Genomic DNA, 18,503 nt, shown 5'->3' with positions numbered 1-18,503 from the left:
TAATATTTTCAAAACTATTTAAATACTAAATTCTGTACTGTTAGTTACCTTTCTAAGGAAAAAAATGAGCCAGCTTGTGCAGGAGTCATGGAGAAAATGCTACCTGGAATATTATTTCTATTTATTATTCAGTCAAAAAGCACAGACACAGACAGACACAGGCAATAAAATCAAATAAGGTTAATATAACCTTTCACATCAACCTGACAAAGCACTCTGTATTCCCATCACAGCATCACAACATCAAAACAAAACAGAAAAAGTTCTGACACATACAACTTTCCTTTTTTCCTTCTGAATTTTTTGAGGACGTGATTTGTAACGCATTAACAAAATGCTTTTATTAATCACTAATAAGCCCCCTACCCGCTTTTTTAAGAAGTACATCATGATCTATAATGTCAAATGCTTTTTTAAATCAACATAAAATAGATATCAACAATTAACTGCTCTAATATTTAGAAAATTAGAGAACAAACGTAATAAATATCAAATTACAAATATGTATAAAAGACTGGATAACTTATTCAATAAAATCCTTCACCAATTTCGAATTTATGTTTTCAAATCAGTTACTTACTCATTGTTTTGTTGTATTGCCTTTGCAAAATTTTGTACAGACTGCTCCTATTTATCTATTTATGACTTGCTCATGAAAGGATACTATTACACTGGAAATCGAATAACTTACTTAAATCTCTATGGTTTAGTGACCTCATGCAAATGCATGCAGTTAAAGATAAAATACACTCAGGGAGTCTAGGGACTATTTTTTTTCTGTTTTGGACCCAGTGCTGTCCCACTTGGGTAAACTTGAAAACTTTGCCCTCTTAGTACCATTATGTAGCTGCTCCTGTATGCATTTGTAATTTATTTATCTATAGAACCATATGTCGTGTGCAATGCATACACTTAGTGGTAGCAAACCTATGTATATACTCCTTTTCTAATGTTTTCTTGAATTTTCAGGTTTAAATGATCAATTTTTTTTTTATCTGAATGGATGTCCCACGTGCCTGGGGGACTAGGGGCGGGAGGGGGTTATTATTAAAAAAAATTTATATATATATTATTTCAATAATTCTTTTTCTGTCATTTGTGTCTATGTACACACCTGTATTTAAAAATAATCAATGTCCAGAAAATCACAATATCCAGCGTTTTACATTTAATTAAAAAAGATAAGTTAGAGATAAATGTTTGCTACTTCCAAATTCCTCCAAAACACTTGTCATAAGTTAGAAGTGGCTGGCCAGGGGAGATTATTCTGCACCCAGGGTCAATGTTTTGATTTCTTACAGTGCCAATCAAAATCATTTATTTATTTTATAAATAAGTGCATAGTTCCAGTTGATATAAAAAATCCTTTATTAGGATAAAGTGTAAACGTTGCATGACCAGGTTGATCAAATATGACCTAATTTATTTCATCATCGTGTGATGTTAATACTGCCTTATATTACATGGTGTGAGTTTGAAGTAACTTGAAAGGAAAGTAAGTGAGGAGGACAAGTAGCTCAAATTTGCAAAAACATGGCATGAAATCAAGGCTGAATTAATGAAAATAAAAAGTACAGAAACATGAGATAACTGTTGTTATTGTACATTGTGGTTACACATTAGTTATCCAGCGAGATATTTGAAAATTCACCTTAAAATTATTTTTTCTTTTTAATTTTCTATTCTTAAAAAATATTTAATGTTATCATGTTTTATTTCACTTTAGATACACAGACTACACAGACTGTGAATGGGGCTCCTGAGTTTGCAATGCTTTTGTTGCAGGTCAAACCTCATGGGAACCAAGTTCACTGTATATGACAGCGGTCAGAACCCCATGAAGAGCACCACAAGCCTCGAAGCTAGCACTCTGCGTCAAGAGTTAGCAGCCATTTGCTATGTAAGTTGGGATTAAACCTCAGAAAATGACATCAAAGTTAGTGTATTAGCTCTTTTTATTTATACCAGCTGTTGTATTATACATAGCTGGAAAGCCTGATGAAACGTCCTTCAATATTTTTCTATTGCTCTTCAGTCTTCTTTTGAAATCTAAATGTGACAGGTGTGTGACTGGCACCTGACTGGCCATGACCGACTTTCCATTAATGGACAAACATCAGAATGAAATTGTGGAGCCAGTGGTGATCTAATATGCAGAATTTGAGAGTTGAGAGTGAGTCTAGACCTCAAACCAAATAAACACTTGTGGGATCAGCTCAGACATGCTGTATGTGCAAGAGTGATCGACACAACCACACTGGTTGACTTTCAACACTCCAGATTGAAGAATGGGATGCATAAACGTGAATGGGATAGCAAAATGTTACTAGGCTAGGGACCAGCACGAGGAGGAGGTTCCAGGCTGCTGTGGTTGTGCATGGTTCATCCAAATGGTACTGAAGTCCCAGGGAGTGTAAACGTAATAGTATGAAAGTAGAAGAACCCAACAATGAAATTCCACCAAGCAATTTACAACAAAAGTGAATTCCAACAGGAGATTATTTAATTGCATTTTGGCTCATTTTGGGGGGGTGAAGCCCACACATTTAGCTATGTTCCATACATGCATGACCTTTAAAAGTTATACCTAATTGTAAAGGTGGCTAATCAGGCTTTCCACCAGCTGGAGGAGTATTAATCAACCAAACACAAATGTTATTAGGTTTTGTTCTGGGGTTATGTACTGTATGAGTGAAGGACATACTTTAGTCAGAGGTACACTTAATTGGCTTACAGTTGCATAACAGTTACTAATTTAAACTAAAGCTTTTAGCTCAGTAAAGAACAGACAGTATTTCTTCAGCTCAGGTGTTTTATTCTTCAGAGTTAGAAATCTCTAAATCAATGTATTCTTTGTTTTTCTACATTGATATCAAATATTTAAAGTATTGCACACACTCAGTAATCTTCATAACTCTACCATCCCATATTTTTTAAATTAAGGAAACCAATGTCTTAGGATTCAAAGGACCTCGCAAAATGAGCGTCATCATTCCTGGAATGAACATGGACCATGAACGAGTGTCTATTCGCCCACGGAACGTATGTTGCCTCAGTTCTCCGAAGCCACATCCTGCTGACTGATACATACTCCTTACATCATTTATCTAATAACTGTGATGTCCATGTTCAAAGCTGCGCCATTCTTCTTCATTACAGGACCATGAATCACTTCTGGCCAAGTGGCAGAACAAGAACACAGAGAGTGTGATTGAACTGCACAACAAGACACCCGTGTGGAACGATGACACACAATCCTATGTGCTCAACTTCCATGGCAGAGTCACTCAGGCTTCTGTTAAAAATTTTCAAATTATTCACGACAATGACCGTAAGTTTCATACCTTTAAATTGTTTTCAGCAATTTTAACATTGTGGAATAAAACTGAAGAGTAAAGGTAACAGAAGAGGCAAAATGTACTCATTCATTTATAAAACCACTTTCTTAATGGCTGTTTTGTCAGATGTCTGATGGTCAGTATAGAGCCAGATATGTCTGTGCAGCATTAAACACACTTACAGTATTGTACTCTTTGATGTGAGCACACATCAAAGTGTAGACTAGTGTGATGTTCAATTTAAAGAATTTTGTCACACACCTCTCCTCAACTGAAATCGGACGTGAGGGACATTTTGATTAAGGAAGAACGGAAAGCCAAGTCCCAAACACTGTCATAAAAGAAGGCCAACAAAGCCTGTCTTTTTATTGCCTGGAAGGCTTGACAGAATCAAATTCATTGATCAAGAGCATCACGAGAGCACTTACCTTCTCTTTTTCTTTTTCTTTTTTTTAACTTGCTTTTTTTTTTTTTTTATCAGGCTCTGTGCTGGCTCCCAACTTGGTATTTGAAATGTCATTCATAGCTAGAATTGGTGCATTATGGTATGTCTCTTAAGACAAGATAGGTCGCACTTGTCTAAAGAGAGAGCCGTGAAAATTGAACTTGAATTATTGCAGCATAAAGCAACTCAGCGACTTAAAATAAGGTAACAAAGAAATTCTGGGAAGAAATTATTCAAGTTAAAGTGTCATATGAACAAGGAAGATGCAACAAGCTGACTAAAATGCATACGTGCAGGACACGTTTGTGGGGATCATAGAGTTCAAACATAATCTGAAATCCTTTATTATGTTTAATGAAATATGATTGCATATTTCCAGTGATAAGCATTGCAGCAGCATTTGCTATTTTTTCCATGGAAAAGTAGCTGAAGCAGTGTTAGGAAAAGAAGTTCTTCCAAAAAGCTTTTATTTTTTTACCAATCATAACATATTTGCCTGAGCCGCATTTTGAAGTTTTATTGGCAACTATACACAGTGGTAGAATTATGCAGATATCACAGTTCAGCCAAAAAAAAATTCTAAACAGTTCTTGTATCAGGGTAACAAAATGTAAACGGCCGTGTATTCAAATTTGTCCAATTTTTGTGTCCACCCAGCTTTCGTGACCAATTAAATTAGTCACTGTGATGGCAGAGGCATGAGCTCAGCTAGTTTGGCTAAAACTGTGGATGACCAACACAGCTAAAAGGCTCAGGGTAAAGGCTGAACATGTTATATGCTTTATGTTCAACAGTTCTTATATTGATTCTTTAGTGTGACTTCAAACAACCGTTGTGGCTGCACCTTGATGGGCACAATAACTAGATCCTAAATTCCCTAGCCCAGATAGTGGCCAAAGGGTTTGTCATTTTATTTAATTTCATTTCAGTAGTAACACTTCTTGTTTAGGAGAATCAATGAGAGTTTTCTGTCCAATGTAAATAAAACATACTGAAACTATTGATACTAGTCCATAATATCCTTAAAAATGAGCGCATTGATTTTTTAAAATGATATAACTGCACATTGCTTTCATTCACATGATTTATTCTTGTCTTTTTCTTTTTTCTTTTTTATCAATATCTTCTTTAATTTGCAACAAAATATAAAAGGTCTCCGCAATTATGAATACAAAAATGAAGAACCGAAATATTTGAAGTAGTTTATGAAAAAATGTTTTCCATTTCTATCTTCCTTGCAGCTGACTACATCGTGATGCAGTTTGGCCGTGTGGCAGAAGATGTTTTCACCATGGACTATAACTACCCAATGTGCGCCCTGCAAGCTTTTGCCATTGCTCTCTCCAGCTTTGATAGCAAGTTAGCCTGTGAATAGACCCCCGTCAGGTCCATCTGTCCTCAAGGGCTGTTTATGAATCCCCGGGGCTGGTTTGAGATCTCCAAATTACCCCGTTCACTGGAAGCTCAGCATACTCCAAAAGGCTTTGTGGGCCTTAAATTTGATGTGTGTGTGTGTGTGTGTGTGTGTGTGTGTGGGTGTGTCTGAGGAAAGGATTGGGTGGTGGAATGGATGGGGTGTGGGAGCGTTGGGATCTCAGGATGCTCTTGTTTAGTGAAAAAAAAAACAAGCACAAAGAGTAATCCACTTTCAAAATCAACATAATTTGTTGTGGTAACTATTTAACATTTTGTACTGTTATGCCATTATTAAACACTGATCTTTTATTTAGTAGATCTAGAAATGTAACATTTCCTTATCTGTAAATTATAACTAACGGTTAAACATCTGTAAGTTTTAAGAGTTTACTGGATTTTATATTGTCTACCACATAAAACACAATGTCACACACTGTGCATGAATAACTGCTTGAATGGTAAAACAAAAATATGATATGAACATCATAATATATGTTTATTTAGTTATTTACATGTTTTTTCTGCTTTATTTAGCAACAATCAGTATTGGCTCAATTTTCCACAAACATTAATTATCATTGCCAGAAAATCACTTCTCCCCAACAGGAATTAATTTGAGACTCAGACATGAAAAGGGCAAAGGTTCGTTCCACAGTACTGTGTACCAAAAACAATATTGTGTCACAATATGTGAATGTATAGGATGATGGTGCACTTTACTTTCAAGTCTGTGAAGGAAGAGATACAGCTGTATATACTTTATTGTGCCTTTGGAGACTAATTCCAGTGTTAAACTCTGGCCAGAAAAAAGGCTGAGCTTGAATTGGTCCTTCCGCTTCTTTGCTGTCCTCCCTTGCACTGGAGATTTTCTGAATTTAGCCGTTTAATGCAAAGCTGATTTGGAGTAATTGCATTCCTAGGTTTTCTAAATTTGTTGGACATAATATTTCAAAGTGTGCATCATGGGGTAATTTTTTAGCTTGTGTCCACACACTGTAATTACATACAGGTGTAACACAACATTACACTAAGGAGTTGTGTATTTATGCCATTCTGTAGTACAGGTAGCAGATACAGCAGTTATCGGAGGCCTTCAGGCTGATGTTTGTTCTCAACTCCTCTGATGTCTATTTGGAACAAAATGTACCGATTTACTTGCTGCCAACAGACATAAAGTGAGAATCCACCACAGGTTAAACAAATGTTTCATCTCTTGCTTTACATCCATAATTAACTTTAAGCTTCACTTAGTAAAGGTTTCTCATCTAATCGGCAGTAAGTCTCGATGTCACTTCGCATTTTTACTCAAAAAGTTATTCCTCTTTCTTCTGGGGAATGGGAACGGGGAAGTATCCTTTCTCAAATATATGATAGATTTTGTATTCTATGGCCATTAAAAATGTTAAATGGCAGCAAAGAACAATCTCTGATACTGCTATTGTTACTGTGGGTTATAAGAAAATCTTTATGAAATGTGCTATTCTTGTACTTTACTGTGTTCTATTTTAAATTTCTATTTCAAAACTGTTGATACTCTTGCTGTAAAGTCTGCTTTTCATACATTCATGTTTTGCATTCAGTGCTGTCATTGTAATGTACAGTAAATGGTGTACAGTTTACCGTGGTGGTATGGACACAGTCCTTTATTCATGGGAAATAAACTTACAGTAAGTCAAGCTGTATTTTGAGTTCTTAACAAAAAAGGATAAGACTGCTGAGCTTTCTGAAATCATGAGTAAAAGAAATTTATATATTCCTGCTCTTTTAAAACAAAGTAACAAACCATAGTTTTCCTTTCTGAGCTCCTGGTTATTGTTATTAAAAGAGCTAGACCTCTTTTAAGTCTCGTTCAGGCCTGCATGACAAATAGAGAAAAGGTTTCATACAAAATGCTGGAAAATATACTCTGCTTATTTTGTGAGTTAGATTTTTACAAGAACATGTTTAAAACAAGTTGCAATCCTCTGAAAGTACAATATGTACAGCCAACTGGATGGTTCTTCTAGAATAACAGGGTGTAATGTAAAGGTGATCCATTGTTAAACAGTGCACTGGCATTCCCACCATGAATCACTCCCAGCACTACGCAGATGGTTGGATGACAATAATGGATTAGAAACAGACACGTCAAATCCTGCAGGCAAAGCTACATTTTGCTTGATTTGTTGTGGCTTTGCATTTCTTGCCCACTTTGCTTTTGATGGTATTGTTTGCTGCTTTGCATCTTTGTTTCATCAGAGAGAGCCCCCAACACGGGGGCTGCTGATTGATCTTACCGTTGCTACAATGTCTTTTTCCTTCTTAGACTAAGATGGATGCATCTAATATGTCTGGTTTTGATAATCCACTATGAAGAATGCTCTTTTAACTTGCTTTATCAGTCCCAACCAGAAAAGATATATGTTGATGAAACACTGCTCTCCTTCAAAGAAAAATGGGACAGAAAAACAGACATCAAAGTAACAGCAGTGATCTGAACGTTAAAAAGCTATACACACTTCCAACTGGATATGTGTATAAACAAAAAATTGTTAAAATGCCAAAAAAAAATGACTGAAGAAGAATAACAAACTACATTCATTTCTTTAAATGGCCAAAAGCTTAGTATGTTGTCCCCTATCAGGTGTTGCCTTATTCCTAAGTTACATATTATCTTCTCTGCAATTCAACAGTGATCATGATCTATTTTCTGTCATCCTTTTGTTCAAGAAGAGCTGAAATAAAACACGAGCAAAAGACAGAATCCTTCAGAACACTTTAATAAGGTTAAAAACAACACATCAAACTCTAAGTAGCAATGCACAAGGCAAATGATCTGCTATGTAAAGCATAGACATTGTATTTACAATCATAACCGCGTTGCAAAGGCTTCCTCCATCACAGCCTCTCCCTACAACAGCCTACAGTTCTGAACACCCATGGAGTCCACGAAACATGGGACATGTTTTCTGATTTTAAATTATGACTAAACAATACAAACAGTGTGGGATAACAATGACTTATTGGAGGTAACGATTATAAATTGGGTACATGTCAACAATATTTCTTGTCAATTTGAAACCTGCCAACCTAATGAATAGTTAGGATAATTATCTACATATTATTTCTTTAAATTAAAGGCACTTCTCAACCACACTGATGTTTTTAATGAACTTATTAGTTATGTATTCAAACTCAGCAGTACTTACATCACTGACATTAAAAAGAGATCTAATTAGGCAAAACACTTCAAACATTTGTATGGATGAACCAGAGGTGAAAGGGGTTTAAGGAATAAGTAATATGGGTGCAAACAGAGGGAAGACTGAATTCACTTTATGTTTAAAAGCTTATTTGAGATGCAAGAAAGTCCTTCACGTCTCTCTCCTGTTCCGCATCCTCAGCCCGCTCACTTCTTTCGGCGTGTCCATGTGGATATGACCACCACCCTCCACCGGCACTGACGTAAACACAAAATCTTCCTGATCTTCCTCTGCCTCTTCCTCTGGGTTAGATGGGCCTTCATGACCAAACTGAAGGCTCTCTGCTTCCATCAGTGGATCATCATCATCTTCTTCTTCTTCAGCTCCCCCCTCCTCCTCTTCTTCCTCTTCCTCATCTTCAACCTCTGTCTCTTCATCCTCTTCCTCCACCTCTACTTCCTTGACTTCCTCCTCTTCCTCAAAAGTTTCCTCTCGGGGGTAGCGGAAGACATGTTTTTGGTCACTGAAGGTTATTTGCTTCTTTCCTCTGTTTGGACGCTGCAGCTCTTCGCTCACCTCCAAACCAACTCTCTCCTGTTTTCTCTCAGCGGCAGGCAGCGGAAGACTCAGCAAGTGCTTTTTCTCCGCTTCCTCCTCTTCCTCTTCCTCCTCCATGCCTTCCTCGATCTCATCCACTTCTTCCTCTTCATCCTCTTGTTCTTCTTCCTCTATGCTTTCTTCCTCCTCTATGTTCTCTTCCTCCTCATCTTCCTCTTTAAGTATGGAGAGTTTCCTTCCTGCAATCTCCTCTTCTTGTTCCATCCTCTCTGCCAAGGCCTCAGCAGTGGGCTGGCTGTGGGGTTCTTCCAGCTTGATGGTCTCAAACCCTTGTCTGTCATAGGACACATCGTTCTCTGGGTACGTCTCCTCTGGGTAGCCTGTGTTAGTGCACAAAAAAAGGGGGGGGGGGGGGGGGGGGGGAAGAAAAGCAGATGCATCTGATTTCACTGAAAACAAAACCTGCTGCTACAGTGATTTATGTTTAGTCGTGTACCTTCCCAGTCTGCACCATAGGGTACTTCCTCAGCCTCCATCTCTGGGGATGCTCCATCTAACCGACCCTCCTGCATCAGCAGTGTGATCTGTCTAAGTTGTTTGAGCAGCTTCTCTTCCTTCTTTGTTAGCGAGGCTTTACTCTTCCGCCTTTTGCCACTAGAGAGCAGCATAAACATGGAGCAAAGTCAGGATTTATTGTTAACATAAATCTCTGCCACATCACTTCAACAAGATTAGCGAACTGTCTGCCTGCGACTTGCCACATTGTGTATAATCACAGTATGTATTTGCTCTATGTTTTTTTTTTAGTTTTCCTCCAGTGAGTACTGACTTCATAAAAATAATCATTCATTCATTCATTCATTCATTCATTATCCTAACCGCTTAGTTCCGATGAAGGGCCGCGGGGAAGCTGGAGCCTATCTCAGCAGTTTTTGGGTGAAAGGCAGGGTACAACCTGGACAGTTCGCAGGCCATTGCAGGGCCACACAGAGACGAACAACCACTCACACTCAAACTCAGACCTATGGGCAATTTAGAGTAAGCAGTTAACCTAACATGCATGTCTTTTAACAGTGGGAGGAAGCCAAAGTACCCGGAGAGAACCCACACTAAAAGTAATCAAAAAGACAAAAAATGTATAATGATTGCCATTTGTCATCCAATACTTCCTAACCAATGTGTACCACAAAACAAAATAAAACTTATTTCTATTTAACTGAATTATCCTTGTGGATTTTAGGCCTTTTCAATATTTCTTTCATGTCAAGATGAAGTATTTTGTGTGCCTTTCTGACCGTCATAAGATATAACTCCTACCTTGATGAAAAATGGCCTCTCTCTGAGACAATCCTTTCCATCATCATTTCTGTTCGCAGAAGTCTCTCCTGAAGTCTGGCAAGCTCATCATCAGTTGCTGCACAATGTGCAAACGACAATGATTTCATATTAATATATAATGCAAGTCTATAAACAAAACGTTTTCAGACTTTTACTGAAGAACTTTATGGCAATTAATGATAATTATTTGTGGGGAAAAAGAACATTTTCCAGATAAAACAGCATTCGTTTGAACCAGTTAAACAAGCCTGGAAATGTACGAGTAACTTAATACTTTAAATAGCTGATGGTACTTACTAATCATATTCGACTTGTTGGTGGTTGTCACTGTAGAGTGGTTTCCAGATTTATTTGTCTTGCCTTTACATGTCAGCTGTGAACATGAATATGATTATTGTATAGCAGAGCAGGATGGAATAAGTATAATGAAAATAAATCCACTCTATGTTATGTTTCTTAATTGATATGTAAATGTGTACTATAATTTTAGTACAGCATAAAACTTTGACGCTTAACAGTCATGTACAACACTCGCTATTATTGCACTGGCCTCCTATTTTCATACAAATTGCCTACTGAACAGGGGACAGAAGTGTTTACCTTATAGATGATATAAAGGATGTAAAGCAGGATACCAAAGCCGTAGATGGGTATAACTTGAGCCATGAGATTGTATTTTTTGCCTCTTCCGATACTTTTCACTTTTGCCATGGCCTCAACAGTATGTGTGAGTGAAGGGGAAAGGTCCACATCCCAGTGGTCTGGGTCATCTTGCAGGGACAACTGATGCATTATAGAAGGGTAGAACCCCGGTCCAACTGGAGGAGACAAGAAGAGATCAATTGATCACTATCATTCATCCTTTATTTTCCATACTGCATGGTATTCAAGGTCATTGGAAGGCTGGAGCCCATCCCAGCAAGAAGCAGGGTGCACTCTGTACTGTTCACCAGTCCTTTGGGTGACAAAATTATCCACTTGTCACTGCAAAAGTTTCTTCTTTAGCATTTTCTTTTTCACTGTCGCCCCACTTCCCCATGCATGTGTAGGATGGAAGACTGAATCAAAGTCAAGATTCACTGCAATCCATTGGTTTCCTTAGCTAGGCCATTATTTAATTTATGTTTGATTGGCTTGTATGAAAACTGAATCACAATGAATTGCCTTGAATTGGTTGAATCTGTAAAAGTCCTGAGATTAAATTGATGTGAATTAGCACGTTAAAAACATCTAAAAACATCTAAAAATGTTACTTCACATAAAGATTTGAAAGCTTTCAGAGAATCAAGAGGAATCTCTGTATGCTTGAGACAAGGTAGAAAGTGAAACTCGGTAGAAATTCTTTAGTTCTTTTGTGTTATTGTGCTGACATTTAGGAAGTTCTTTATTTTAACTGGTAATTTTATATATTTGCTTAACTTTGTTTTTCTTTTTTGTGTGCCGGGGGAGCAGTGTGAATGTCTGGGAGCAGAAGTGCGACAAGCCGATGGGTTAAGGTTAGGGTGGGGGGGATAATTAGCTCAGTTTAGTTTAATTAAAATGTTTGTATAGTCCTTCACTAGTTTGTTTACTTCATCTTTTTGTTGGTAGTTTTGTTTGAACAATAAACTAACTGTTAGGTTCTGTTTCTTTGTGTTATCCCTTGTGTTTTGTAACTGGTCTGATCAGCCAGTATTTAAGTTCCACCTTGTTTCTTGCTTCAGAGGTCAGTTTTTTTTATTTATTTTTTTTTTTTAATGTTGATTATCTTATTGTTACCTGATCAATTAGTTTAATCATTATCTATTATAGTTTAGTTGTTTTACTTTATCATTGATTTAGGTTTTGTTTAGTTGACCTTGGCCTATAATCTTTTGTTAAAATATTATTTATGGTAAATGCAACCTGTTCTCTTTTGAAGCACCCTGTGTTTCTCATCCTTTACCAGCTCAGTCCCTCATAGTGAACAAAACTTACACCATCTACAAACGGAAGTTAAAACGCTGCCTTGCAAAAAGAAGTCATATAATCCGGAAACACCAATATTGTCTCTGGGCCAAAGCTTTAAAATAATCTAAGGCAAAGTGGAAAATTATTCTGTGACCAGATGGATTCAGATTTGAAAGTCTTGTTGGAGACCTTGAATACTGTGTTCTGCAAAGCAATGAGTAAAAAAAAAACCCATCTTGTTTGTTATCAGCAGCATTGAAAAACTTGCATTTCTGGTGGTAAATGGTTACATAGGTGCCTATAGTGTCCCTGCTCACACATCGGTGAAGGCACGATAATGCTGAAAAATAGAGGTTATACAGCAGCATCTGATCCCATCAAGACATCATCTCTTAAGAGAAGGCCTTGTACATTTAAGCGAGACAATTGTAAAGCTAATAATACATCCATCTCAACAATATGACTTTCCAGGAGAAGAGTTCAGTTGCGGAACCAGTCCGCCTTCAGTCCAGACCCATCAGCAATAAAAAAAACAAACATTTGGTGCACCAGGGAAGAAAAAAAAAAAAGAAAACTGGCAAAAAAAGGCCTGGAACTACTAAGCAGCTTGAATCTTTCATAAACAAGAATGAGACAATATTTCTGTGATGGCCAGCCACACATGGTAATACTTAAATTTCACCACCAGTATAATTCCACAGTTTAAACACCATACACATATCATTCACCCCTTTTTTTTTCTTTACTGAATTACTGTAATTTTCCATACCTTAACAACACTGAATACACCTTCACATAGTAAGGTCAAGTTATATTTGCATCAACATTTTCTTTTCTTTGAGTTACATGTGGATTCAGTCTGTCATTTCTGGTGCAGCAAAAAATGTGACCAATGGCTGAAGATTCTGATAAACTGCTGCCAGCCTCACTGGACCACACCACATGCTGCAGTGTCATCGGCCATAGCCAGAAAGTTTGGCTTTTTCTAAACTGTTACTTTAGTTACCCTGTCTGATTGTTTAAGAGGTCAGTTTGTTTATGTTGACTTCTCTTTAGTTCTGATCTCGAGTCTAGTTATATTTACAGGGCGTCTTTTATTAGCATACTTTGTTAAAACCTTGATTTGCTAATAGATTTAATTTTTGGGGTCAATGAACAAAAACGACGACAACAACAAAATAATAAACAAGCAAAAAAAACAAAACAAAAAAAACAACCTTGTCTTGAAAATAATCTCCCATGTATTGCAGCCTTATTGCTTGGTCCCTGACATCTTCTCTTGAAACTCCATCAACTGGTCTCCCCACTTCCCAGTAATGTAGTTACTAAAAGAAGACATGACGCTACACAATGCTAAACATCACCATATTCAGATTGTTTAGAGATGTCCTGCTGTCATCAAATTCAAAATGAGTTAATAGATTTTTCTATCAAATGATCAAATGTCTGAGCTTCAACATCTAGTGTGTTGTTTGTGTTTAACTTGGAAGTAAAATATTATTTATGACATTTTCACATCATTGCATTTTATTTACGTTTTACACAGTGTCTCAACATCTTTGAAACTGGGATTCTACTTTAAAGGGTGAAATGAGAAGGTTTAAAAATCTCCAAACATGTCGATGACGCTGTAGTAACTTCACTATTGTGTTGCCACATTATTTTCAAATCCAAGTCAAATCAGCTATAATATGCTGAAAACTAAATATATAAAATACATTTGAATTTAAAATCACAGGATAACTAATTGCATGTCTTAGACTTCTTGTGGTAAAGCATTTTGTATTAGCAACCATATATATGCAAAACCTACTGGCAAGACTTTTTAAAAAATTTTTCTGAGATTTGATCTTGGTGTAATTTTGATTACACCACTAACTTTTGGGAAAGATCTGGAGGGAACTGCGGACACTGCAACTTTAAAATGGATTCTTTGCCAGTGCAAGATAAAAAACAACAAGGTTGCAATTTATTCAATGAACATTCGACTACTATTGATATAATTGTTATTTTAAATCCTAAAGGTTAGTTTTGACCACCAATCAAATAATGCATATAAAATGAATGGAGGGCTATAACATAGGGTGGAAATCCCACTCTAGGTGGAAATGAGCTGCTTGGTGGAGGTTTGCGCTAATAAATAACATCATTCACATGTTGATATAAAATTATATAGTATTTCACAGCAATCCAATGAACATCTGCAGTATGACTAGTCTATTGGTCTGGCCCTTTGTAAAGCGTGACAGCTAGCAACAACATCATCGGCATTAACAGAAAAAATAACATGTGAGATGGAGCAGGATGGAGCAGGATGGATGATGACCTGATAAGCTGTCTTACCCTCAGGATGCCCCTTTTCCTTTTTCCCTCTGGGTAAAAGCATCCTGGGCAGGAACAGGGAAACACATAGAACAGAGCATGATATGAGAGTAACCTTCTGGCAAGTTGTTATAGGCATTTTGTCTTAAAAATTTGAAAGACACACGTTCATATCTCTGGAAGAGTAAAGCTGGTATTTACAGATGTCATCTCTGATGTGCTGACGTTTCTGCCCAGATTAAAATGGATTAGACCAGTTGCGTTCAAGCGCTGTTCGAAATATTGAATAGAAATCCCTCAAACAGCAGACCAGCTGTTTGTTGTTTTAGAAACTTCAGTTTTAATTTAAATGTCACAGTCAGAAGTTAATGATCAAGTAGACCATGTTAATAACAGGTTTTTCAAGGGTTTGCGTGTGCCAGGTTTTCTTTTATGCCCAGAAGCTTGTGAGCTTTGGAAATCACAAGTTCACACAAAGTTTAAAGCTTAAATGTGGGGCCTCGTCTGTCTGGGGACAGCTTCTTTAAGTGTCTCAAATGAACACATTAAGCGTCAGACTCATGGCAATTTCATGGCACTCATTACAGTGGAAACCTAAATCAGGACTAATGAAGTTGCAGGTTAAAAAGAAGAAAGTGACTCTGTCCATACAGACAGAACTTCAACCTATTAACCATAGTAGACACTAAACTGGAAAGCTGGCAGTCCTGCCACCATGTTTTGAACATTTCTCTACCTGAGCAGACTGTACTGAAATGGGTCCACTCACCAAAAAACTCTTAAGAAGCCATTTTATTAATTGTAACTAGGATGTAGTGGAGTTGAGAAACAGCTAAAGCACACAAAGGAGACCCCAGGCCCAAAACTGAGACTCCTGAGTTCCTGCAGAAAATCTGTAATTTGTGAGGTTGTGGATGCTTTTTCAATCATACTTGTTTCTGAAAGATGAAAAAAATTCTCACTTAACTTCTTGCTTATGATCCACAGCTCAGTGAGGTATTTGTTTGAGGGAACATTGCTTTGTTAATTGAGAACTCACCTATGTGCTCTTACCACCACCAGTGCTAATATTTCTATGGTTTACGTATTATTTTCCAAGGGAAAGCTTTGAATAAGATACAAACACTCACAGATTAAGTATTTGTGATGTGCACTTGAATGCAACACATGACCTATCAGCCCATCCGCTCTTTGGGCCGTGTGGAGTGCATTTTATACCACAAAGCAGCAGATGGCAGTCCAACCTCAGTTACAAATGCACATGGAGGCCAGGACTTCCACTCAGCAATGGAGTAACTTATGATGTAATTATTGTATGATAACAGATTTGTCTTTAGAGTATTAGGTTTCTCTCTTACAAAATCACGCTCATGCTCACTGTTTTAGAGGCTTAGCGGAAATTTTGCAGCTTACATGCAGCAGAGTAATAAGTGTGTGTCAACAAGCCACCATTTCACTGTCACCACTGGGAGGCTTGTGTGGGCAACAATATGAGAATCCTGGTAAGGATTTTTTTTCTACCATAGGTTTTTAGTAATTTAAATAGCTATGTTTGTCTTAAAATTCATTTGGCCTGAATAATAGACACAAGAACAGACACAGATACAGACACATAAAACAGAAGATAAATATAAATAAAACATAGGCAGTGAATTTAAGAAAAACATAAAAGTTGGTATTTTATTGATGGTGCATTTTAGGCTTTTTGTCATGATTGAGGGATTCCTCTGCCATGTTTTCAAATTGATTGAAAACTAAAGGAATTGAATGAAGTGGAAATGGCACAGAAGTCAGTCTAATCTCACCATCCTTATTGCATTTAAAGCAGTCAAGTCTGTAACTTTTTGGCCATCACTTATATCTGTGGCTTTTGTTAACGAATCAACTCTCCAGTTTGTCACTTTTGCCAAAAATCTGCAGCAGATTTAGTTAAGTGTGTCAAACACATTTCACATCATCATTATTTTGCCTTTTTTTTCCCTTTACTGTGCATCTGCTCAGTATGAATTAAAATTGTCCAACTTCAAACTGAAAAAAAAAAAAATGCTCCAAATGTGTTTAAAGATATTGAAATGGGGGGTTAAAAGGATTTAGATTGATATATGAAGAAAAAAAAAAAGATAACTTTTAGGATTTTATCAGATATAATTACTATCACTGAGTGACTGCAGACTGCGTTCTATAAATCCCCAATCACTTGCCATCCTCTGGGTTGTCCATCCAAGCCTTTGCTTGTGCAACCTGTTCTCTTTTTTGGGACTCTGCTTTCAGTCCGGCCTCCAACAACTGGAATGCTGCGTGATTGGATTGAGATCAGGCAAGTGACACAGCCAGTCGAGGATTATCCACCTTTTCAACCCTAAAAGCTTTGTATTTTGGCCATTTAGTTTTGTTGTCCTGCTGAATGATAACATGTATGCACATTTAGCCTCATCTAAGACCATGCAAAGTTCCTGATGTGTGTATACCATGCTCGTTGTACACATCATAGGGAAAATTTGTCTGTTTATGCCAGCATGTCTGTTTCAGTTGCTGCCATGTCCAAACCCAAACAGAGCTCCTGCCATGAATGGTACATTTTGGGTCACAAACCAGTCTGGTTTTTCTCCACAATCCTCTTTCTTTAATTTTGGTATACTTTGCCTTTCTTTCTTAGAGCCATAGAAATTTTTTCCATATGTTGTTGGTGTTTTATATTTATTTTTGAAAAGAGTTTTAGCAAAGTATCACCTGGGCTTTCTGTTTCTGAGGTTTGGCATCTGTTATACATCCTTGGAGATGTGGGCTTTCCTACACCCTGGCTGGCAAACTTAGCTTCACAGCAATGAAAAGGTTTAACTTCTTAATTCAAATGCTTATGCAGACCATCTCATGCTATTTTAATTGATAACTCACAGTTAGTCAACTGTGAATATTCTGTGGTCTGTTTAGTTCAGGATTACTCACTCCAGTCCATTGAGAGCTGCAATCCAGGAGGTTTTCCATGTTTCCTCCTCACACCTGATTTGAATTAGTGAGTCATTCCGCTGAACTTTTTAGGCTGTTGATCAATTTAATTTGATTCAGGTGTGTTGAAGTAGGAATACATTGAAATCCTGCTGGATTCTGGTTCTTATAGGACCAGAATGAGTCACCCTGGTTTCTAGTCTATTGTCATTTTTTTAACAACCCGGTTTCCTGTTTTACATTGCAGTCATTTCCCGTGTGTGTTCTGCCCACTTTAGCTCCTGTTCTCTGCTTCCAGTGATTGATTGTCACACCTTCTTATTGTCTTGTAATCAGCGCCTCTGTGCGCACATGCTCCAGGTTTTCTTCATTTCCAGATCATCTTGGTATTTCCCCAGTGTTGTCATTTGTCTTTTTCCAGCCAATCTGTTTTCAGTTTGTGTTCCAGTATCCTGGAGTGACATTTTTGGGTTTTGACTATTAAAACTTCGGCTCCTATATCGGGCTGCCTTCTACCTCTCAGTCCAGCATTTGGGTCCAACCACCTCATCACCAACTCCACATTTCATGACAGATCTGGCCAACCAAGGACCAAATGACCTCTGCAGCTATGAGAAGGCCTTTAAATGCACCTGGCTACAAAGACTTATCACAATTGGATGACTGGACCATCCAATTGTGGATCAGATGGCAGTAGCCAAGTAAATGGAACTGTTGACTGCCAAACTCTGGAACCATGACCTTCTTGGAGCACCTCAGATGCTTACTGAAGCCAAAGAGGATGTAAATGCTTTGTTTGAAGTATGCCCAGAGGTAATATGGTACATATATTCATATTTGAATGCTCTGATACGGAACATTCAGTTATGCTACAGGTAGCGGACGTTATGGCTAGAAAGCTGGGGGTTGTCCGTACCTGCCGATATGCTCTCTACAACATCAAGAGAATCAGACCGCACCTGACAGAACACACGACCCAGCTGTTGGTTCAGGCTCTGGTCATCTCACGCATTGATTACTGCAATTCCC

General features: G+C 37.6%; 2 protein-coding genes across 2 annotated transcripts in view; one reads left to right on the top strand and one right to left on the bottom strand.

The window, feature by feature from the left end:
* The window catches only part of tub (TUB bipartite transcription factor), a gene marked incomplete at both ends in the record, with an annotated part of 47,133 nt that extends 41,975 nt beyond the window's left edge, over positions 1-5,158 (top strand). The window contains 4 exons of the mRNA XM_079242096.1: positions 1,786-1,900; positions 2,944-3,042; positions 3,160-3,331; positions 5,025-5,158. Coding sequence (XP_079098222.1) covers positions 1,786-1,900; positions 2,944-3,042; positions 3,160-3,331; positions 5,025-5,158 — 520 coding nt within the window. The remainder of the gene's footprint in view (positions 1-1,785; positions 1,901-2,943; positions 3,043-3,159; positions 3,332-5,024) is intronic.
* Positions 5,159-8,552: 3,394 nt separating this feature from the next.
* On the bottom strand, positions 8,553-14,667 carry ric3a (RIC3 acetylcholine receptor chaperone a; the record flags this gene model as incomplete). The annotated part of the gene is made up of 6 exons (XM_079240048.1): positions 8,553-9,319; positions 9,436-9,593; positions 10,257-10,353; positions 10,575-10,650; positions 10,878-11,095; positions 14,550-14,667. The coding sequence occupies 6 exons, from the start codon at positions 14,665-14,667 to the stop codon at positions 8,553-8,555; spliced, it is 1,434 nt and encodes a 477-aa protein (XP_079096174.1).
* Between the last annotated feature and the right edge of the window lie 3,836 nt (positions 14,668-18,503).

This window comes from Telmatherina bonti (assembly GCF_933228915.1).
Source record: "Telmatherina bonti genome assembly, chromosome: 1".
Lineage (NCBI taxonomy): Eukaryota > Metazoa > Chordata > Actinopteri > Atheriniformes > Telmatherinidae > Telmatherina > Telmatherina bonti.
This window is presented reverse-complemented; position numbering and strand designations above follow the sequence as displayed.